The sequence below is a fragment of the Ctenocephalides felis genome, unplaced genomic scaffold, assembly GCF_003426905.1.
Source record: "Ctenocephalides felis isolate EL2017-DRISC unplaced genomic scaffold, ASM342690v1 CF-g0.4_SCAFFOLD_01170, whole genome shotgun sequence".
NCBI lineage: Eukaryota > Metazoa > Arthropoda > Insecta > Siphonaptera > Pulicidae > Ctenocephalides > Ctenocephalides felis.
The window spans coordinates 32,289,151-32,314,628 of record NW_020537324.1 but is presented as its reverse complement, the minus strand read 5'-3'; the positions used below and the strand labels follow the sequence as shown (position 1 = coordinate 32,314,628).

General features: G+C 28.8%; 1 protein-coding gene across 1 annotated transcript in view; it reads right to left on the bottom strand.

Annotated features, from left to right (window-relative positions):
• Positions 1–664: 664 nt before the first annotated feature.
• Positions 665–25,478, bottom strand: part of LOC113367094 (coiled-coil domain-containing protein 170-like) — a 29,375-nt gene continuing 4,561 nt past the window's right edge. Inside the window, exons 3-16 of the mRNA XM_026608723.1 lie at positions 21,751–21,864; positions 19,463–19,617; positions 17,528–17,683; positions 17,329–17,445; positions 14,985–15,210; positions 13,138–13,301; positions 12,536–12,685; positions 11,804–11,953; positions 9,597–9,734; positions 8,927–8,962; positions 8,671–8,805; positions 5,157–5,285; positions 769–951; positions 665–679 (exon numbers count right to left, since the gene is read on the bottom strand). Of these exons, the coding sequence (XP_026464508.1) occupies positions 665–679; positions 769–951; positions 5,157–5,285; positions 8,671–8,805; positions 8,927–8,962; positions 9,597–9,734; positions 11,804–11,953; positions 12,536–12,685; positions 13,138–13,301; positions 14,985–15,210; positions 17,329–17,445; positions 17,528–17,683; positions 19,463–19,617; positions 21,751–21,864 (1,868 nt within the window). The remainder of the gene's footprint in view (positions 680–768; positions 952–5,156; positions 5,286–8,670; positions 8,806–8,926; positions 8,963–9,596; positions 9,735–11,803; positions 11,954–12,535; positions 12,686–13,137; positions 13,302–14,984; positions 15,211–17,328; positions 17,446–17,527; positions 17,684–19,462; positions 19,618–21,750; positions 21,865–25,478) is intronic.

Below are 25,478 nucleotides of genomic sequence, written 5' to 3'. Positions count from 1 at the left end.
GAGAAGTTTTGTAGACTACTCACTAACTTTTTTAATTCCAAAGCCATTTCCAATGTCTTGGCCGATCTTCTCGCGGCTTATCCTTATCAAATGTACTCCAATTTTTAAATTTGTGAAACTCAAATTCCAGATTTTAAATTTGTGAAATTCAAATTTGAAGTCACTCTTTGGGACAAATTTTGACTACCATATTTTTTCAAACATCAATGAATTGTTGAAATTATATAACATGTCGGAGGGCCGTAATATTTTAGTAGTTCTTCAGGAGCATGATATCAATCAACATAAGAAGTTTCATCAAAAAATTTTTTTTCTACAGTTATCTGTATGGTTCCCAAATAATATCTTTCATATAAATTTGAATTTTTAAAATCAATTTAGAAAGAAACGGCTTGGCCCATATCAAAAATCAAACAAACGCGAGTGCTTATCATGTTTTATAGAATTATTTTTAGATTTTTGAAATCTATTCAGTAATTTTTAAAAAACGTCAAAAAAAAAGTCAAAAATCGGCTCACATACACACACATACATATACGTTTTCCAAATCTTGTCTCATTCGATTGAAAATGGCTGAAAATTAAAGAAAACATAAATCTTGTTCTTCGACTTTGAACTTTAATTCTTGCATTTCTTCGACTTTTTACAATTAAGTAAAGAATTTTTAAGAATCCGGGTCCTAAACAATGTTTAAATTCAATAGATACTCATTTAGCACTCGTTTAAAAATTTATTATTGTACCTTAATTTAGAATATTTGTAACTTACATGATGATGGACATCTTTGGCCGTGACCATCTTCTGCAGACGGCATATAATTTCGGAATCTGTGTGAGAGCTGGGTATTGCGAGCAGACGGGCAACTGATCCGCGGAAGGATTGCAGGAGACTAAGGGCATGCGAATTGTCCGAGAGCGAAGCCCTTAGCCGTTGCGCTTCTTCACGAAGACACTGAAACAAAATATGGTGCATATTTCAAATTTATTATTCAAAATACATCATGGTTTCATGTCTGAAGAATCAAAACTGCCTGTCAGTCATATCTGTTTTCTTTATAATAAAGAACGGTATGCAGAAATTCGAAATTCAATGACATTCCCACGAGTCACTTACAATTTATCGCAAGTTCATATCTGTGTATATTTTTATGTAAAGCATAGTTTTGTTATACTACCTTTAGCAGCCCATTAAAATTAGTTCATTCAAAATTTTTCTTAAAAATTATTTAGAAATCGTAGATCAAATGAACTGTTTAATGTAACTAATAAATTATAATACTATTTTTCGTTCAAAATTACTCTGATAATTTTGAACTTATTTTGAATATTTTAAAACTATTTTATAATTAAAAAATAATAATTTTAATAATTGTTAAATACTGATTAATGAGTATTTTATTACATTGACCAATTTGACTCTTGAGATTTGTTTCATTTGTTTGTTTCATACCTTCTACTTCTTTATATATTATTATTTTTTCATTATTTAATTTTTTGAAAGCTCTTGATTATTGAACGTATTTACATACTTTCTAAGCAAAAAGTAGAACATACTGAATTTTAAATCATAGAGTTTTGTACATTTTTTGTAAAAAATAGATCACTTTAGGATATGCAGAAATTTGTAATATCACAAAAATATTTTTTTAGATCAGATTAAAATATAACAATATTTGTTACAGTAACAGAGATACTACTCCACAAAGTACATAGGAAAAAGTTGATAACGAATCTTTTATACTTTAAATTTAAATAAATAAATATTACTAAACCTTGAGAATATAACAATTTAGCACAGATATTATGAATTAGAAAGTTATTGAAATGTATTTTATTTGAATATTGATCCTATAAAAAGATCAATTATAAGGTATTATTTTAATTGTTCTTTAACAAATAGGTTTTTGTTTTAGAACAGCTATCAGTTTTGACCTTTTGTGGTACATCTTTAACGCTGTTTATTAACTTCCCATAGGTTAAGTTATAGTAATTGCAAAAAAATCGAAAATGAAAAGTTTTTTATATCTTTACGTTTCAGAGGTTTCTGAACATTTTGGCATACCTTAGAAAAAATGGATGTATGTGTGTGTGTGTGCGGATACAAATTTTCGTCGACGATTTCGGGAACACGGTTCAACCGATTTCGATTATTCAGTTTTTGACGTGCTTGGTCTAGCCGTTTCGTAGATACGGGGCAAAAAGTGCCAAAAACAATGACTCAGTTTTTAAAAGAACGGATCGTCTGATTTTAATAATTCCAAAAATTGTATGGACAAAACGAAAAACTGATCAAATTTATGAAGGCAGATCTAGCGGTTACGGAGATCTAGTGAAAAAAGTAAAAAGAAGCCATTTGGCGGTCAAAAATGATCATTAGGCATCAAATTATCAGATATTTTATAGAGATTTTAACAATAAGTATAATTTTGTTCACATTCCTATCGGTTCCGTACCAATGTTTATCCGTTAGACGGCGACGCGGCGCTTACGCGCTTTGATATTTCGTCTCTATGCAGTTAATGCAGTACGATTGCTTTGGAAAAAAGTTCAAAACTTCCAAAATATTTCAAAATAAAGAAAACATTTTTTTTTCAAAAAGCCTTTGCCAAAAAAATTTTTTTTTTTCAATAAATATAGTTTCTCAAAAATCTAATTTTTTCAAAAATGTTAATCTTTTGAAAAAAAAAATTTTTGGTACGGAAAGTTTCAGCAATTTGCCTTAAGGCACGATGCCATGCTCCCCACTAGTTATGTATTTGATGAGTTTTCAGTGTTAGGTGTCTCAGAACCCAGCGATATAGATTCTAAGTGCAAATAGATTACATTATATCTTAATATCAAGTTATTCGTATTATTCATTTCACCTAATTGAATTGAAATATGAGAAAATTTGTTTGCTTCAAATATCTATCAAGAAACGTAATATCTGCATTTTATATTGCCGCCACATTTTAACGACTTCTTGCCTTTCTCAAAATAAAGTTTACTTCATTATATTATTGATGAAATATTTTTGCTATAATACTATTCTGTTTATGTTCGCATAATGAATAGTTTATTCGTACGCCAACCATAACATGAACGGCATTGAACCTTTTGCAAAAATTAGCACAAAAGATCAAAACTAATAAAATGTGATGAAGTCGTGAGACTTATATAGTCATCAATGGTTATATTGATCATAAAAGTTTATTTGAGCGTACATAATTGTTCATAAAAATATATTAAATTCACAGAATAAACTTTACAAAAGATGAGAACCATACAAAATATTTGTTAAATGATTTTCTGAGAATCATAAATAATCTAATATTATATAATCTTTGTCTATCTATAGCTAAATCAAATCGTAAAATACATAGGTAAGTTTAATCTAATTAAATTCTACACTTTGCTAAGATTTAAATATTCGGCATACTGCTTTACGTTTTGAGTCATTTTTAATATGATTTTTGAAGTAAACTTCTTTAGGCGCGACTAGAGTGTAAATCCGTACAAATGCAACGGAAGTCCGTTACGCCCACACTGTTCGTCATTCGTTCTCGATAAGATTATTTCGATACGGGTCGATTGTGATTAGCCGTCGTGTATGTGAATAGAGATCTGTCGTTGTATGCATACCGGCATCAACGTTGTTTGCGTACCGATATCACAAGGAAATCGCCATAGCTAAATAAATAGTTTAAAGATACAACGTAGTACAAATATTGATTCAATGAAAAATGCCTGAATTGTTTCTATATTATTCGTAGTTTCTATACATTTTTGAAGTTATTAAAATAAAAAATATTTTTTAGGCAAACAGATATTACAGCTGTTCAAAGAATGAGATTATATCGCCAGCGAAAAAGTAAAACAAAATATAAACAGTCAATGAATGTATGTTAATTTCAATTACATGAAGTTCTTCGAACACAATTATTACATCATGAGTGAAGTTGCGAAAACAATATTTGTTTAGGCGTTGTTTAACATAATCCACTCTGTAAACGAATATTATAGAATTTATTAATCAGCAATTACTTCATTTCTCTAATAAAGGTTCATTTCTAAATGCTAATTACGATCATGTCATATATGATGTATGACTTAAATTACATTATTGTTTTTGAATATTATACATATTTTTAATGTTATTATAAATATTTAATTTATAATTTATCATTAAATAAATGTGTATAATGGTTGACACTAATAAATATGTGCATCACGAGTGTTACCATATTACAATAAACATTATTCAAAATTGTTATATGATGTATTTATTTTTATTTAAATGTGGTCTTGTACAGTAGCAAATAAGGTTTACTTCAATTGGTTGCAAACCTGACGCGCACTCTTTTTTTTAATTGTGATATATCAATTGAAATTGTTCAACTGTTAATTTTGATAGTTTTTTTTTTCAACAATATCAATTGGCGTCGTTTGTACCTAACTTTTAAGTTTTTAGTACATATTTTTTAACGATCAGTGTGAACGTTCTGGAGAAGATTAAGTAGTATTAAGTCAAATTACTCAGAATTACATTCTTTTTATTATTATTAATTTGAACAGGAATCAGAACTTGAACGTTATATACGCTGGTCTAATTTGACTTAATACTACGTTTGTTTTACATATGGCAACCCAAACAGTTGTCTTATCTCTGTGTAATAAATTATTATTACAATTTCTGTAATATGGCGAATATTTATTGATGCAGCAATGCCGAATGAGGGTGTATTTTCACTTGAAAATATTTTGCTATTTATATTTCCAAGTAAAAATCGATGCAAATACTGGATCATCAGGTTCCTCAGAGCGGAATCGATGCAGTCATACTTAACCACGATGGGCCACACTCACAATAATATGAAATGCCAATACAAGGAAACATAAAGCGAATATGATTTGCGTGCAAAATTATAAATGTAAATGCTACATCAATATCAACCAATTTAATGCTTCAACGTTATTGAAGTTGAAGCTTTTCAGTTTCAAGGCTAAAAACAGAAGCCAGTAATCTAGCAATAGGCTTAGACGTGAGAGCACTTCTTATTGCTTTATCAATCTCCATTCTTTAAAGTTTAAAGTTTAAACCATAAAGTAGTTGTAATGATAGATTTATGTCTATACAATAATTTGTTGATTAAAAATCTAATTAAATATCATACAGACCTGTTCATTTTGTCGGCTGTGCTCCTTCGTCGCGCTATGCTGTCTTGCCTGCTTGATCTTCTGATTTTCGCATTCGGATAGGCGCTGTTGCAGTTCCTCAACTTTTCGTGAACGTTCTAATAGGCATATCTAGAAAAAAACATCGATAATACCTTAATCATTGTCATAACACAACTTCAATTTAAGAATTAAGAGATTCTTTATCTGAAGTTAATAAATTTTTTATTATGATACACCACATATTTGTCAATTAAAAACAGATACGGTCGTAATATAAACTATAAAGTACTAGTAAAGAAAAAAAAAGATAATAAAAAGTATGCATTTAATTAAATTTAAATCAAAGCAAGAGAAATGATACAAATTTATAAAATAAAGGTGATTCAAAAACGATAATAATTTATGCGTGATTTGGTGATTTTGTATCCACCGCAACCTGATCAGACGTTTAATTAAACGTAGCAAAACCATTTCTATTTAGACTTTTTTATGGGCTATCGATGGACTTTATGGACACTCGAATAACTGAACTTTGGAGGAATTGTAAAATATTATTAAAGCAAAACATCTTTAGGCGCGACTAGGGTGTAAATCCGTACAAATGCAACTGAAGTGCGTTACGGAAGATAATATAAGATAAGAGTCGAATGCCAAAGATTCGTCATTCACTCTCGATGATATCACTTCTATACGGGTCGATTGTGATTAGTCGTCGCGTATGTGAATAGAGATCTGTCGTTGTATGCATACCGACGTCAACGTTGTATGCGTACCGATATCAACAAGGAAATCGGCATAGATAAATAAACAATTTGAAGTTACACCGTTGTACAAATGCCTGAATCAGAAGAATATTTTACCCTGTTTCTTGAAAATATTGATTAATAAGATTAATGGTTAGTAAGTTTATTGGTTAGAAATTATTTCTATATTATTCGTAGTTTCTATAAATCTTTGAAGTTATTAAAATGGAAAATATTTTTAAGGCAAGACAGATATTACAGCTGCTCAAAGAATGAGATTATATCGCCAGCGAAATAGTAAAAAAAATACAAGCAGTCAATGAATGTATGTTAATTTTTATTACATGTAGTTCTTCACACATAATTACATGATGAGTGAAGTTGCGAAAACAATATTTGTTGAGGCGTGGTTTAATATAATTCACTGTGTGAACGAATATTATAGAATTTATTATTCAGAAATTACTTCATTTCTCTAATAAAAATTCATTTCTAAAGCTAATTACAATGATAAACCGATCATGTCATATTTGAAGTATGACTTTAATTACATTATTGTTTTTAAATATTATACATATTTTTTAATGTTATAATAATAATAATAATAATGTTATTATAAACATGATTCAAAATTGTTATATGATGTATTTATTTTTATTTAAATGTCATCTTGTACAGTAGCAAATAAGTTTTACTTCAAGCGCGTGTGAACCTTACGCTCACTCTTTTTTTTGTTAGATGTTTTTCTAGTCTTGGCATATGTATCTACTGTTGCAATTTTGAAGTAATAACGTCAAATGTGACTTCCAGCAAGATTGCGTCGTTAAACGCTTAATTTTACAATGAAGTGGTATAAAAGCACTGTTGCGTTGATCATTCGGCACCTCCTGAGGAGATGCAATAGAACTCAAGCATTTCGTATCTTGAATTCTTTCCTTAAACACATACGCAGCGCGATTGCTTTGAAAAAAGATCAAAATTATAATAATATTTTTCAAAAAATGCAAGTTTTCAAAATTCTCAAAAAAAATTAATGCTTATTAAAAAAAATTATTTACTGGAAGTTATAGCAATTTGCCTTAAGACACGATGCCATGCACTACTAGTTTTTTTTTTTTGAATCGTATAATACGATTCAATATCTGAAGTAAAATAAAGTCAATAGGTTCTTAACAAATTTAAATTACTTTGATTGATCTCAGCTATAATTATTACCATATAACTGAAATTTGATTTTGAAATCTGTTCATGACCAGACAATATCATATAGTGTTAAGCCATCACACAATAAAACAATATTTCTATTATAAGTATTTATATATAATTTTTTTAAAGAGAGTCCCAAGAATATGCAGTACGCCAAAGAATGCTCGGAAGTTACGCATAAAGAAAATTAAAAACGTTAAGATTGCGTGAACAATGGCCATTATTCTGATCGCGTACTAACATATGACATGGCTCTATAATTCTTATAACCGATTATGACACGGTTTAACATTTACGACACGACAAACATCTTTAAATACTGTATATTGTTGTTAGAATATGATGGATACTGTATGATCATGATATTACTTTTCATATTGCCAGCAATCAACAAATGAATTGCAATTGTGGTGATTTTTTCTATATTGGTATAAATTGCCAATATAACACTAATTGTAAAAGAATGAATCAACATATCTATAATTTCAATAACCCTAAACAATTCAAAACCATGTTCTGTGAACATATTACTTCTTTTTAACACACTTTGAATATAAGTCATTTGATCATTCTTTACAAAAAAAAAGTTGATCTCTCATTTCTTCAAACAAAAGTTCGTACTGATGATAACGACGTATCTATAGCTGAAACTATAATTTTCCATTTTTTTAATTTTTTAGAAAGTAAATCAGCAGCTTCTCATATAGCTTCTTTTACTAATTTTGCACTTGCAATTTTTTTCTTTTATTTTTAGCAAGTAGAGTATTTTTTATGACGCCATCATTGCTGCTTATGATGTTGCAGTGGTTTATTAAAAGAACTTAGTCGGTTAATTTTTGAAGATTTGAAGAAGTCGTTTTCTTCTTATTCAGAGCTCATTAGATAGTCAATATCAAAATTCTAATATTACTTACCTTGGGAAACACAACACTATTATTACAGAACAAAAACATTCACATAAAATCAACAAATTATATATGATCCATTCATCATTAGAATAATATGTTATTCTTCTTTTACATTTATCTATTTTAGAAAAGAATACACCCGCAGAATTGCGTTGCCTGTCCCTGCCCGAAAAGTTTTGAAAAATCAAAAACAAACGAAATTCTTCTTTTCTATTTTCCGATAGGGAAATGTAATAAATTTCTGTAAGTCTGGTTTGTTTTCTTAACACTTAATTTTTTACAGTCATTTGCTCCTATTTTTATTAGAAGAAAAAGAAAAAGAAACATAAGCGTTGTATGACTTATTGATTTAGTGCCTTCATTCAAAAAGTATCTTCCGGTATGGACTTTAATATACTTTATATCATTAATTTAGTATAACACTGTGCAAAATAATTCTCATGCATCATCAGAACTTATTGTTGTCTTCGTAAGTTCCGACTATTTTTTTACACTTTGACATCTTATTAATTTTGTGTCAACGAATCATTAATCCTTCTCACATGACAATAGCTTTGTCAGATTACCATTATAAGAAAGGTATTATGAAGAATTCTGCAATAGCTTAAATACTGCAAAAAAACTAATTTTACAATAAAAATGAACTATGTCAATTACCTTCATATCTGCTGCTTCACTCAGCTGCTGATTGAGGCATCGGATTTGATTGTTGGCATCAGCTAATTGTGCCGCGGCTTTTTCAGCATTTCTAGCACTACGTTTTGCACGAGCAATTGCTTCATCTCGTTCATTCTGTAATTAGCGTAAAAAGTATAATTATCATATTTCAAGAGTTATTATGCATGTTATATATACTACAACAAATGGTGTACAAAGCTATGAAAACTTTAGTATATAATTACCTTTATCTCACCCAAGAGAAGAACAAATAAACCAAAACAACGTGCCACTAAAATAATAAAAATAAATAGTAAATTATAATACACAAAATCAAAAATAATGAAATTAAAATAAAACATGTACTAAAATTGAAACAAATCAGATAGTCAGGTCTATGAAACTTGACAATTACTGCATCTTTATATTTATATTTATATTACGTTCAATTCTCAAAAACTGAAAAATCTGATGAAAAGAATAAGCTATCAAACAAAATAAAGACAGACTTTGAAAAATTTAAAATTAAATTCAATTACATTTACAATTTGATAAAATATTTGTTGTGATCTCTTACACCAGATAATGTGTCTGATTGAGATATGAACATATATTTTAATAAATGAAAAAAAAACTAAATCAGGGAGAGTAATTAATTTATTTGTTTTTATTTATTAATTAAGTATTAAAATTTAAATATTTCATAGTTAATATATATCTTTGGTAGATTCATCTCATTTTTTACTCCTAATATTTGCAATCACTTTAACGGGTGAGTATAAGATTTTGTGTACTAGAATCAGGCAAACATTTTTTTAAAAATTTGAAAGATATATAATATAATAAATTAAGAGATAATAAAACTAAAAAATAAAGATCATATTTTCACATCTTATGCCCATATTCTATTCTTATTTTTTGCTTACTTGTAATAAACATCTGCTACGATGATTTTCCTCTTGTAGTTGAAGCTTTTTCTTCAGAAGATCTACATGCAGCTCTTTTCTTTGCAATTGATCCTTCAATATTCTTATTCGTTTCTGCAAATTATTAACTACTGTCGTCTGCAAAATAAAATAATTTGTAGAAAATTTTAATTGTGTCAGCTTTTCTTGAATAGATAAACAACATAGTATGAAACTCTTTATGAAAGGATAAACTTCTAGAATATTTCTGATTCCAAAATTATTTAAGAACATTTTATTATTAACGTATAATACTATGCAATCAATTTTAGAAATATGCTGACAATCTACAAATAAAGTTTTTTAACATAAACAAAACATTTTCCAGAAAATTAAATTATTTTTTATTATTCAACATAATTCTATAATATGTTAAGAGTTTCGTTTTAGCTATTAGTTTTATCATTTTGCAAAGTTTCTTCAAGTCCCAGAAGAGGAAACCTTAGGTTGTCCTTGTTAGTAAGATAAAATGTGTGATTTTGATGAAATTTTCACTATACGGTTGAAGCAAAAATACAACCTCTAAATATATATATACACATACATATATTTATAAATATATGTGTGTGCACAGTATAAAATAAATTATGAATGCATTCCGAGACGTTACATTACCTCCTTCAAAGGTATATCATGGCACGAGCGTTCTCTCCTGAGGCGCGGCGCATTGCAGGGTAAGTCACAACATAGAATCTAAATAACATTAATATTTTATTTATATAAATGAGAATTTAAATAGTAAAACAATGTCGCAAATAAAATTTAGCATCCTATAAACAAATTTCAAAAGCCATAATAAAATAGTAATAAAGATTATGCACAATCATGTAGCTGTTTCAAAATTAATGTTGTTTGTAAATTGTATAAATGTATACAAATATTTTTATATACCACCAGTATCAATATTTTCATTGTTGCTGTAGTCAAAGTCTTATATTTCGTCATTTTAAAACTATTCAGATGGTATAAAATCATTTATTATTTGGAATAATTAAAATGAATACACATAAATAATATTTTACAATTATGTTGATAACAAACAAGAAGTATTTAGATTTATTCAAACGATCCAAAAAATGATATCAAAATTTTTTAAAAATCAAAGATCTGAAAACAAGCACTTACTCCAATGTTGAAAATTTGATAACAATTTTAATAACATTCAAATGCAATTATATTATGGTTGAATATTTATCACATATGAATGGACATTAATGCATATATCTATATTATATAAAATAAATAAATTGCGGATATTGGGTAAAGACAACATTCGTACACGCCATGTAGATGTAGCCTATAGGCGACGCTCGTAACAATAGGGTTAACATTCATAGTAACAAAGTACAAAAGCAGAATAATTTTGGAAGAGGATTGCAAATACTAAAGAATTCAGTTTAGAGAATGATGCTGTTCGGACGTCTTTTCGTTTTATTAGATTACCATGAAGGTGACAAACTTCAGGGCATTAAGCTTTACACGGAATAGTTGCTACCCCTGGTAGAGGGGGTAGCGGAGAGTTTTAATTGAACTAGTTGTTCACTTCAAAAAGTAAAGTCTGCTTAACAACATGTAAATAGCAAATAAAAATAAATATATCATCTTTCATTATAACTTAGTAACAAATCAGTGATTGTAATTAGAACTGCAACAAATACATAATATACAAACAAATCAATGTTTAATACAGTCCACAGCTACAAGGGTTGAATTATAACCCAACAATCTGAATTATCGAAGGAGAGTTTTAATAAATTCTATAACTACGTAACACAAAATACGCATGCTTAATACGATTTTTGCAGAATACGCCTCTTTAAAACGATGCGTGGACTTTGGAACATATTAACATACTTTTCTTATGACAATTATCTCGCTTAATGTGGTAAAAGACTGAAATATTTTAAGTTTTTCGACCAAAGTGTGTTAGAAAAAAATAATAAAAAACCTAAATTTTCATTGAGGCACAAATTTTCATCGCATGTCAATATTGAAGCTTAGATAAGCTTTCATTGGCTTTCCCACTACGTCATGTACTAAAGTACCATAATTTGAAATAATTATTATCAGTTGTTACTTTCTCCCTTATATAGTCGTATTGTATAAGCAAATTTTTTTGCATTATATACAGTTATTATTTGAAATTATCATCAATATATTAAAATTACCTTATCGCAACAATGCTTTTCAGCTTCAACACGAACAAGATGTTCAGCTCTTTGCAGAAGTTGTTCGGACAAACACGGTGCATTTTCTTCGACCCGCGGTGGAGCAGCGTACGCCAGCGAGATTGACAATCGCTGCAAGTAGCTGTGCAACTGAAATTGTGATAAAATATTTTAAATGAATATCTAATAAATTATTTAAAATTTGGAAACTTAATAATTTATTTTGTTTTATATTAGGAATGACTAATTCCTTTTAATATTAGTTAAATTTCAAATTCAACATTTTAAGAAGCAATCATTGAACAATAGAATCAATTTTGCCAAATTTAAAGTCCAATATTAAAATATGTTGTTTATTACATAAATGCATATAAAGAGGTACACATCACTGTGATAATCATCAACTTTTCACAAAATTTCACAATATACAAAAATACCATTTTTTAAATTTACAAAAATTCAGAATATTCTCCTGCGTGCTTGGCAAAAATACATGTATAACAATTGCTTTTAATGAATAACTTTTCGACAAGTAAAAAAATTCGTATAAATGAGAACGGCGAGAAGTTAATAAAAAAGCTACATTTTTCGAAGCTTTATCTAAAATTTTGATTTCTAGTAAGAATCATGTAACACATATGCGGGTAATGTTAGCTCGGTTGGGTAGTACCGGGTTTACTCAAATTGATTATGAGTAAAATATTTTATCATATAATAATTTTAGGTTTTTACCGTAACGTGTTCCCTTCTGAGTAAATCGATTTCTCCCTGCAGTTGAATAACTTTTGCCTCGTGAGCGCGCTCTCTGCAAGCAGCGTTCTCCTGCAGATCACAAGCTCGAGAATGTTCCATTGATAATTTTTCGCGGCAAGATTCAGCTTGCTGTTGAATATATAAATTAGAGTTATAAAATAAATACTCATGATTATTATATTGAAGGACATACATTATTATTTCTACTATAACAACTAACAACGAGACAAAATGACCATCATCATATAATAATCAATAACATATACACACAATTGCAATCAGTTGCAAAGCAAGACAACTCAAAAAGAAGTAATCAAATAACCTTCTTCTGCACCAGACTAAAGCAGTCTGCGACATCCATAACTACGCCCGTATATTCTTCAAATGATTATAATTTTATTGTAACTTTATATTTCATAATTACATTTTTCTGGATGTCCTTTGTTTTTACTTCACTTTTTTGTCGACAAGATTGTTTCAAGTTTTAGTGATAAAAGCATATCGATACAAATGGATTTATATAATAAAATATTTGTCTTTTATGTGGGATTTAATCTAATGATATAGTTCTCTCTACAAACCATTGACAGCTCTTGATTTTGTGTCATAATTTCACGTATTCGATCTTTGATAGCGCATTCTTTCCACTCGCCACGACCTCCCAATCCCTGCCAAATGCATTGAAGTAGACTTTGGTGTTCGACTTGGAGACGACTTAGTCGTTCTTCCACTGTTTGAAGATCAGCTGAAAAGAATATTTATTGTGCTAATTGAAGCATTTTTTGCCATTTTTTTTTTCAAACACTCAAGAATTTTTCACAATATAGAATTATAAGACCTACAAATAAAACAGTAATATTAATCATGAATTCTCAATACTTTTCATAAATTTTTCTTATGCTTATGGAACGCTCATTTATTAATAAAATTTATTCATAAAATGAAGGATAAAGTAAAGTTTTCCATTCAAAATGAATGAATAATAATATATCATATATAATTAACTTCCCGTAGGGTAAGTTATTGTAATGGGCCGAAAATCGAAATTGAAAATTTTTACATTTCTCGGCGTTTTGAAGGTTTCTGACCATTTTGGTTTTTACAGTTGCTTACACAAAATATCCATTGATCATTATTGCCTTTTAAGATAAAATTTAACTAGTAGTGTGTATGACATCGTGCCTTAAGGTAAATTGCTAGAACTTTCCGTACCGTAACAAAATGTTCGAGGAATAAAAAATGTTTTCAAATAAATTATTATGAATAAATTCTATATCGTCTAATATTTATAAGAATTATATAAACTGAATTGCAAAGTTGAAAATATTTGTTTAAAGTATAATAGAACTTGAGTCAGACTTACAATTAAAATCTGAAATATTTTCGATATACAAAAAAAATATTTTTTGAAAAAAAAAAATTTCAATTTCGATTTTTGGACAATTACAATAACTTACCCTACAGAAAGTTAATAATATGATAATAACATATGTATGTATACATAATAACATATGTATGTGTTTATCGTGTTTATACATTACATTTCATTAAGCAAGTAAAACAAAAATGATAACTGGTGGGGTGGGTGGCATCGCATCTTAAGGCAAATTGCTGGAACTTTCCGTACCGTAACGAAATGTTCGAGGAATACTGAATGTTTTCAAATAGATTATTATAAATATTGTAACATTGTCTAATATTTATAAGAATTATATAAACTGAATTGCAAAGTTGAAATTATTTGTTTAAAGTATATTAGAACTATAGTCAGAATTAAAAATAAAATCTGAATTATTTTCGATATATATACAAAAAATTAACAAAAAAAAAAAAAAAATGAACCAAAAAATTTTTTTTCCAAAATCAATTATTTTGTTAAGACAAGAAAAAAGTTTTTTGAATCATTCAAATCGGACGCTTAGTTCTCTTAAAAACTGCCATTTTTTACATATTTAGCTCCGTATCTTCGAAATGGCTGGGCCTGCCTTTGCCAAAAACTAATAAACACTTCTCCCAATCATTACTAATTGAATGTTTTTTAGATCATTCAAATCGGATCCTCTGTTCTCTCAAAAAGTCGATTTCTATTTTCTACACTCTTTGCTCCGTATCCTCGAAACGGCTGGACCTGCCATTGCCAAAAACTAATCAGCTCTTTTCCCTATCGATAGGAATCGAATGTTTTTTGAACCTTTCAAATCGGTTGATCCATGCGCCCGAAAACGTGACTGGAAATTTGTATCCATACATACATACACACACACACACATACATTTTTTCTGAAGTATTCCAAAATGTTCAGAAACCTTCAAAACGTCGAGAAATGTGAAAATTTTCAATTCCGATTTTCGGCCCATTACAATAACTTACCCTACGGGAAGTTAAAAAATAGATTTCAACGCAAATATGTGTAATTATTTAGACTCACTTCTAAGTGTTTCAGCATGTGCTTCGCTATTGTTCAATCGTTCCTTCGAAGCTTGCAATTCGTGTATTTTGGCATCCAGCGATTCTCTGAGCCTGGTCGCCTCTATCTCCCTGCATCCATTCTGTCTGACCAGACCTTCGCGCTCCGCAGCAGCCCGCTGAAGACCATCTCGCATGGCACGTGCATCGGCTTCGCACGTCGCGAGAGCATCAGCTGTGCTGTTATACTGAAATATGCCATTTCATTGCAGTTATTTTGTGTGTGAAACGATACATATTTAATAATGTTATTAGAGAATATCAACGAATCATATATTTTAATTTAGAGATAATATTAAATGGTTAGAACATAAACTATTATATATTACTCTTTTAGTAATTTAATACATTTTGTATAGTCCTTAAAAGTTTAAAAATTAAACTCATGTACTTTAAATTATTGCTAACTAGATCTGATTATTGTGTGAAAAAAATAAAGAAAATTGGAAACGATAAAATGTGCACCAAGTTTAACACACTTCTTAAAGTGATAATCATAATCAAGATTTTACTACAGCCATTACAAAGAACATACATATCTACAATCGAATTAATAACCTGCATGTAAAATTGCGCAATTGTCTTGAAATATCTTTCGATATTATAAACAAACCATTACAAAATTCATTATTGATAGGAAAAAAAGTATACTAATTTGTTCTAAGGTAAATGTAGCATATTACGGGATGTTAAGGAACGTTTGACTTTAAGGATAATTTGTAAAAAAAGTAGGAAAGTGAACGAGCTAAAACTGTTTTATTCTATAAATTAGACTTATAACATCTTTATAGACCGAAATTTTGCATGTAGAATTTCATTTATAGAAATAATCGGTAAATAAATAATAAAATTTAAACTGAAAGTAAAAAAAAATATTTTTGGAATGAAAGTTACAATTCTACTAAGAAACGTAAATAATCTTTAAAGTTTTTCAAATTAGCAATGCCAATTAGCTAGGTTTGATTGGAAATTTTTTATGTTTTAAAAGCTTTAAAAAACTGATATTGAATATAAATTTAATAGTATTTAATAAACTGTGATATGCTATTAGAAAGCATTCAAGAGTAGCATCGGAAACATATTTTCGAGTATTGCAATTCATATTAATTTAATAACTTATGATGTATGTTCGTTTTATTAATATGCAGGTTGTGTAATGGTTATATTCCGAAAGATTACTGCCTTAATCGGATCAAAACTACCGATTTACAGAAATGTCCCTAGATCAGAATTACCGATTTACAGGAATGTCCCTAGATCTCTGCATACATACATACATACCAGCGCCCTAGTGAATACCCTATCAGTACCGTGCGCTATACGGGGTTTACTTGTTTTTTTATTCAATTTATATAACAGAACTAATTGCTTATAAATGAAAGGTAGACACAAACAATTTTCCCATTACTATGATATTCTAGGTATATTGGAATAATGCAAATAAGTGAAAAAAATCGTGTACTTTCTTGCGAAAGAGTAGTCATTTCAAACCCAATTATTAGGGTTAAAAATTAAAACATATACCGTAATTACGTTACAGTATTCTGTAGTCATTACCAAATTTATTAACACCAGAAACACCGCTGTATTTGAGCACAGTTGAAAATAAAAGACAAAAATATTTCAAGTCTACTAATTGCTTTTCGTAATTGCGGGATACTCATGGAATTACGTTCACTGGCTCGGTTGTGTATGTGTGAACCTAATTACGGGAGTCATGAAATTGACAACTTTTTGACAAATACATGCTCGATTTAACTATAAAACTAATCTCTTATTATTACTGATAAAAAATTTCACAAATTTGAATCGATTAAGCTTATCGGAATCGAATAAAAACCTTAAGCCAGTACGAAATGGCGATCGGGTCCCGACCGATGCTTCAAAAGCTTTTTACGTCTTTAAAAACTAATATTTAAATTCGAAAATCGTGCTATTCTGTTAGGATTCAAATTATAATTGATGTGCTATTGAATAATATTGTTATTTATTGACCGTTTTCTTATTTTGCGATCAAAATTAAAAACTCCCGTTATAATGTACTATCCCGGAATTGTGTACATTTACCTTATATAGAGTTTTATGTAATACATAGTTTTAGTTGGTTAGATAAAACCAAGATAATTTTATGAAATTCCATAAACGGTGCATGAATCTTACTATAAGATATGAATATGGTTCGATCTTTTCCAACCTTATTGCCAATTATGAAATCTTTGATTGCTCTAGACAATTTTAGTAGACATTGCATAGTATTATTAGGAATCAAATATAATCTCATAGTTTTATGTTATTCTTGCCATTACCTTGCACTTCAATCGTGATAACTCCTGCACTACATCACCCGCTTTCTGAAGTAACGCATCTGGAGTTGCAGTGTCACATCGTTCATCTATATCTAGTGCCATCGCTAGTCGACGCATCTGAAAAATAATTATAATAAATTAATTTTATTAACAGCAATATGTGAATCAACTTAATTTAATTTAATTCAAAAATGCTTACAAAATCATCGTTCTGCAATTTCGTACAGTCCCTACAACGTTCTTCTTCAGTTAATTGGTTTTCTAAACATCTATTTCGTTTCTCCAGACAGCGCACTCGATCTTCCAGCTGGCGTAGCTCTCTTTGCAAGGTTTGTTGTGCCATTTCCGATCTAACCTGTTGGGATAATATAGATACAAATCAAAACATATTATATATATCTAAAATACTCAACATTATAATGACCAAATCCTAATTGAATTACCTGCGCCCTTTTGGTAATTCTCAATAAAGATTGTTTTTCAAACTTGTTAACTTCCCTTAGGGTAAGCATTTAGGGTACAATACAGTTCATTCTCCACCAGATGATTTTTTATCAGACATGAAGATGTTATATATATTATAGACAATTTCAATTCTTTTTAAATCGCATAAATCATCAAATCAATTAGTATATTATAATAATCATTAATGTATGATAATTTTATAAGTAACTAGTTGGTTTGGTATTTAGCCTTGAGGCAAGTTACATGAACTTCCTGATATGTTTAAATAATCGACTTAATCAATAGAAAATAAATTAATTTATGAGTGATTAAAAGTATTCCGAGTGGATTTATTACACATAATTGAAAACGAGCGAACACTTTGACACGGAGTATTTTCTAAAAGTAAATTTTTAGAAATCAACCATTGTTATAATTGAACCAGTTTCCATAGGAATTTAATGGCTTGATAAGTTCATTAAAACCAAGTACTCTATCGTTATACCAAGTAAAATCGTCCAATTTTAATTTTAACGAACGTCAAAAAAACTACTCATTTTCTTAAACTTTGATGAATTTTTAAAATTAAACTACTTGTCGTAAGGCCGTAATATTACAGTAAGTTCTATAAGACCATGATATATATCGCTAAAAAAATTCCATAAAAATCGGCTAAATTTTTTTTTCAACAGTTAATTACAAGAAAACGGCCCGGTAGATTTTCACCTAAAACTAATCAGTATTATTCCCAACTAACATCTTTCGAACAGTTTTTGATTTTTTAAAATCGGTTCGGTAGGATGAGCTTAAATGTGGACAAAAAGTTTAACACAAAGAAACGGCTTGGCAGATCGTCGCACAAAACTGACAAACGATAGTGCTCATCGAAATACATCAAATGGCTTTAAAATTTCTGAAATCGGTTCAGGCGCTTTTGAGAAAACGTCAATGAAAGGTCTAATTGTGACAAATGTCAAAAAAACGATACCAATTTTTGCAAACTTTGACGAATTTTCAAAGTTAAACCAATTTTAGCATGATCTAGAAGACTATAGTATCTACCGTCAAAAAAATAATAATGAAAATCGTCGAAAAAAATTTTTTAACACTTCATTACAAGAAAAAGGCCCGGCCAATCTTTACCAAAAACTAATCAGCACGATTCCCAATCAATATTTTTCGAACGATTTTTGAATTTTCATAATCGGTTCAGAATTGCGGTCTAAAACGTTGACGAAAAATTTTTCAATTTTCTCCTATTTATAAAGAAACGTCGCGGCCGATCGTCCCTTGTCGAGATACATCGAATGGCTTTTGAATTTTTGAAATTGGCCTAGGTTTTCGAGAAAACGTCGATTTATGGCAAAAAATCTGTTCACATACACACACACACATACTTTTTCCAAATTTGATCTCATTCGATTCAGAATGGCTTGAAACGTCGAGAAAACATAAAATTAACGAATCGGATTTTTTAATGAAAACAAACTACTCCTTCGGGAAGTTAAAAAATAATTAATTGATTAAACACCTAAACAATTTTTTTCAGTGTTATACAAATAATTGACGGCAAAGTCCTTTGAGTACAAAAATTTATGTTGCAAATTTTGTAAAAGTATAGAAATATAAAAAAGTATGCGTTATTTATTAGTATATATTTTATTTTAATTGCAAGAATTATTTAACCTACTTGAAGAGCCCTCTCCCTGGCCTCCGCATCTTGTAGCCTTTGCCTGGTAGAGCTGAGAGCGGCACTTTGCCTGCAGCTCTGCTCCCGGAGTCGATCCAACTCCAGTTGCAACTCCGTCATGCGCTGTTCGCGCGCACACATATTTCCTCTCATTTCTGTTAACTAATGCACAATGTGAGTAAACTCTCATAAAAATGCGTAGTAATTATAAGTTATTGCAGTTCTTTAAATTAACATATGCCATAAATTATAAGGCATATATAAAAGCGAATTCTAATGCCAGTAAAGACTGTTTTTTTACTAATGATAAAATTCTGATGCATGCGTCTAATACATAAAATATGTTTTTATGTAACTAATTATTTTCAAAAATTATAAAATATTGTATTTAGTTTTACATGTTTAAAATAAATTCTACGCTAAATGATTTTTTATATGATGAAGTATTATTAAAAAATATTTTTGCTATTGCTAAATAATTCACCCGTATTACTATATCTTACTTCGTATTTGAATTTATTTTTGTAAACGCACCATGTTACAAAATGCAAATGATTTTGTATGATGCAAAACGAATAGAATATTTATACCAATATTTCAAAAAACAAAATTAAGCATATTTAATATTTTATATATAAGTGTATATAGAGTAAAGCAGGGGATGAAGGTCTGCGGGCAAAGTAGGTCTACTACTATCATTTCAAAAACGAATAGAATGTGGTATTTTTTAAAGATTCCGTTTTAAAGTCGATTGCAAATAAGGTGTGTAACCAGCCATTGACCACAATCGGGCGACATCGATATCAAGAGATAAACGGCTCTCGGATTTTAACACATTTATAAGTTTTTTTGAAGTAAAACTTCTTTTGGCGCGTAACGGAAACGCGTTACGTCAGAACTGTACGTCATTCGCTCTCGATGAAATCATTTCTATACGGGTCGATTGTGATTAGACGTCGTGTATGTGAATAGAGATCTGTCGTTGTATGCGTACCAGCATCAACGTTGTATGCGTACCGATATCAACAAGGAAATCGGCTAGATAAATAAACATTTTAAAGTTACATCGTAGTACAAATCTTGATTTAATGAAAAATGCCTAAATCAGTAGAATATTTTACCCTGTTCCTTAAAAATAATAAAACAAATTAAACATTTGGGCCGTGTACTAAACGTAAGCTTATTGATTAGAAATTATTACTATATTATTCGTATTTTCTATACATCGTTGATGTTATTAAAATGGAAAATATTTTTAGGCAAGACAGATATTACAGCTGCTCAAATAATGAGATTATATCGCTAAAAGTAAAAAAAAAATCATCAGTCAATTAATGTATGTTAATTTTAATTACGTAAAGTTCTTCAAACACAATTACATGATAAGTGAAGCTGCGAAAGCAATATTTGTATAGGCGTTGTTCAATGAAATTCACTGTGTGAACGAATATTATAGAATTTATAAATCAGCAATTACTTAAGTTCTCTAATGAAGGTTCGTTTCTAAATGCTAATTACAATGACAAACCGATCATGTCATATTTGAAGTATGACTTTAATTACATTATTGTTTTTAAATATCATACATATTTTTATTGCTATGATAAATATATCATTTATAATTATCATTATATAAATGTGTATAATGGCACTAATAAATGTGTGCATCACGAGTCTTACCATATTACTAATAAACATTATTCAAAATTGTTATATGATGTATTTATTTTGACTTAAATGCCATCTTGTACAGTAGCAAATAAGTTTGACTTCAATCGCTTTTATGTGGTTGGGGTAAAAAGAACCAACTAAACCTTTATTTAGATTATAGTTTTTAATTTTTTTGTTCAACATAATAACTAAATTGCATCCCATTGTATAAATAATTCAGATATTATTCCATAAAACCTTTTTAAAATAGAAAATAAAGTAATGAACCTTTTTAATCCTTGGCTGGCACTTTTTACACCGCCTATATAGTAGAAAGGACCAGATGGCAAATATTAAAAGATTAGCGGCAAAACATATTACAACAATGATGAATTAGCGTGAAATATTGTTGAACACACTTCAAGAGTTGCTTGTTTGGTGTGTATTATTTGTTATAATATTGTAATTATTGTGCAATATATACGAATAAACAATTACGAAACAAGTTTTGAATAAACAATTTCACATGCTACAAAAATGTTGGATGCAGTGCTTTGGCATTTAAAAATTACCGACTATTTTGCCAATAATAATCTAAAATATATTACAAAGTGCTTTTAAGATCTACTCAAAAATACCTCGTTTTGTAATCGGTCCCTGTTGTACTCTGCGCCCGCGAGTTCCTCCCTTAACAAAGTGACCTCCTCTTCCACGGGACAGTGGTGCGATTCCCGTTCCTCTCCAAGGGCTTGCTGAATACAAAAATAGATTGACAAACAAAATAACAGGTTACCGTGGTTATCTAGGTCATACAAATCATAGGATAAAAGTTATTTATTGCACATACTCTGTCAATCAATTCGCCACAACGAATTTGAAAATCAATCAAAATTGTTTGAACGCACATGTGAGATCAAAAGTATCGACGAAGGGATTTTGTTTATGATACTTTAATCTATTATTTGAGTTTACTGTAAATTTATGATTAATAACATATTAATAATAGAGTCAATTTCTATTTATACTCTTGTACTACTAATGAACAAAGCAATAAAAATTGAATCAATATGAATGTATGTGTGAAATTACAATTAATTTAATTTGTTTTGATTTACATTACTTTTATTTTTTTAATAAATTAGATTTTATTAATTATTAACTATTAATAATATATATATATATATATATATTATTATTATTAATAATAACTAATAATAGTTAAATTCTAATTAACATTATATTTCATTTTTATGTTTCACGATCAATTAATAAAGTTATTTATAAATTATTTTTATTTATTTTTATAAATAAGTTATCTTTTTTAGTTACTTTCAGGTTTGTATCATAATATACTTTTATAGTAGGCAAAATTGTATGAAATAAGTTATCAATTTATCATGCCATTTTATTTTCATCGTGCTAGCTAATTAATGTATTATTGCAATGTAAGACATAAAAAAATAATAAGTTTTTGTCAGTAGGTTGGTTTTTCGTTTAATTTAATAATGAACGAAATTCTCTTAAATCTTCTTTTCTGACATATAACTTTCTGCTTGTATTTTTCATATATTAAAGCTAGATATATTTCAAATGTATTAAAATAAAACCACCCAATCAGCATCCAAAATAACTTAACTTAATTGATGATCTACTTTTATCAAAGATTTTATATAGTCGTTAATTTGTTAGAAAATTCATCATCTCATTTTCTAGACGTAATATGAAACAAAATGTTATAAAATTAATTTGTTGTAAATAACGCATTTTATCAAATGATATTAAAAGTGACAAAAATAAAAATTTCCATTGCATTTAAACTCATCCAATGATGTAAATAAGACAATAAATACAATGATATACATATATAAATACATTGATATTTTTTATTAAATCATCAGGATATGTTGCCATATTTTTAAGGTTGTATTTAGATCAATTCGGTTGGAATAATTTGATAATTTATTATGAAGTTTAAGAAAATAGGCAAACTTTGATAATAAAATCGATGAATTTGAATTTGGATAAATTCGTGGAGAGCACAACATCAAGTAGATCTATACAATCTTCTTCTTTCTTTAAAATCGACTTTCAAACATTTTTACTATCTATACGTTTGGTCCAATTTAATGTCATCTGAATACGAAATTTTTCAGAAAAAAATAACTAACAGTAATAGCATTAAAATGTTACACAAAATTAGCTATTTAATTTGCACATAACACTGTAATATTATTTTTTTAAGAGCACATAAAGAACCATTTGAGGTAAATTTGAATTTTGAAGTTCTAGACAATCTTTGAATGATACTATGCCATATGATATTCAATCAAAATATAGTTAATACGTAGCAACAAAATTATTGTTTATTAAAACAATTACATACTATGAATACCTTAAGTAATTTTTTATTAAGCAAGTGAAAAGTCTTATATCTTGACTTGTATTTGCATTCGAGAACTTGCACTATGTTTCTAGTTCATTTTTTTGTCTTTTGTTATTTATATATAATTTTATACGTTTAGAAATTTTAGTTAATTATAGTGAATTGGATAAAATTAATAGATAAAATCAACAGATTAAACCTTATAATTAGATCCAATAAAAATTATACAATATATGTCACTTATCTATTTTAATATACTGTCGAATAAAATAGTGTAATAACAACAAATTCGTTTAAATTCACAATACTGGTATAAACATGTAAACACTCAAAACATAGTTTTCCACCAATTATAATTTTGCAACCTCACCACCTTAGATAAAACAAAAAATAAAACAGAGTGAATGTACGGAAAACCAATAATTTACATGAACACAACAATTCCAATACTATATCCGGATTACAATATATCTACAACCGATACATTTAGAGACATGATTTGCGCAAAAGCGTTTAGGATTCTTACTAGAATTGTATGGAAAACTTATATAAATATCCGGATGATCCGAAAGCTCGTTCGCTTGCAAGCTCGAATCGGTTACTCCGCTCGGTTGCATGACTAGCGTTTATGAAATACTACCGTAACACAAAAATAAAGTTCGCGAGATCGCCTAGTAATACTAATACCGCAGGGGATGTATTCTGAGCTTCGATGCAATTTTACCTTAAGGCACAATGATTCTATAAAATATTTAAGTATTTATATTACATACTTTAAACTTCTTGAGTAGTTTTTAGGTTGTAAGCAGAGTGCTTATTTGTTTGAAACTAGTGGTGTATGGCATCGTTCTTTAAGGCAAATTGCTGGAACTTTCCGTATCAGAATTATATATTCGAGGAAAAATATCAGTAATCAATAAAAATTGATCAATGATTTACAACATTTGTTTTATACATTTTCAAATAGATAATTATAATCACTATATATTTTATTGCTCATAAAATATACAGTGAGGATCTTATCGCTCAATGAATGAATCCATCTGAGGATATATTTTTTACGATTAGAATAACTATTTAAACTTCATATTTGAAGTATAACCCTTTATACATTTTTGAAAATTTTGATTTTTTTCGGAAAATTTTGAAATTTGCGTAAATCGTATAAGTAAACTTTAAAAATTAAAAATCTTGGTACCGAGCCCAACAAAATTGTAACAAAAAAATTAGTACTCATTTTTAACTTTCCGTAGGGTAAGTTATTGTAATGGCCGAAAATCGGAATTGAAAATTTTTACATTTCTCGACGTTTTGAAGGTTTCTGAACATTTTGGCATACCTCAGAAAAATTGGATGTGTGTGTGTGTGTGTGTGTGTGTATGTATGTATGGATACAAATTTCCAGTCACGTTTTCGGGCGCACAGATCAACCGATTTGAATGGTTCAAAAAACATTCGATTCCTATTGATATGGAGATGAGCTGATTAGTTTTTGGCAAAGGTAGGTCCAGCAGTTACGGAGATAAAGAGCAAAGAGTGCAGAAAATAGAAATCGAGTTTTTGAGAGAACGGAGCATCCGATTTGAATGATCTAAAAAACATTCAATTAGTAATGTTCGGGAGAAGTGTTTATTAGTTTTTGGCAAAGGCAGGCCCAGCCATTTCGAAGATACGGAGCTAAATGTGTAAAAAATGGCAGTTTTTGAGAGAACTAAATGTCCGATTTAAATGATTCAAAGAACTTTCTGCTTGTCTTAACATAATCATTGATTTTGGAAAAAAATTGTTTCAACTTTTTTTTTTTCAAAAAATTTTTTTTTGTATATCGAAAATAATTCAGATTATATTTTTTTCATTCTGACTATAGTACTAATATACTTTAAACAAATAATTTCAACTTTGCAATTTAGTTTTATATAATTCTTATAAATATTGATTAGATTAGATCATTGATTTCGAAAAATGTTAAAGTGAATAAGCACG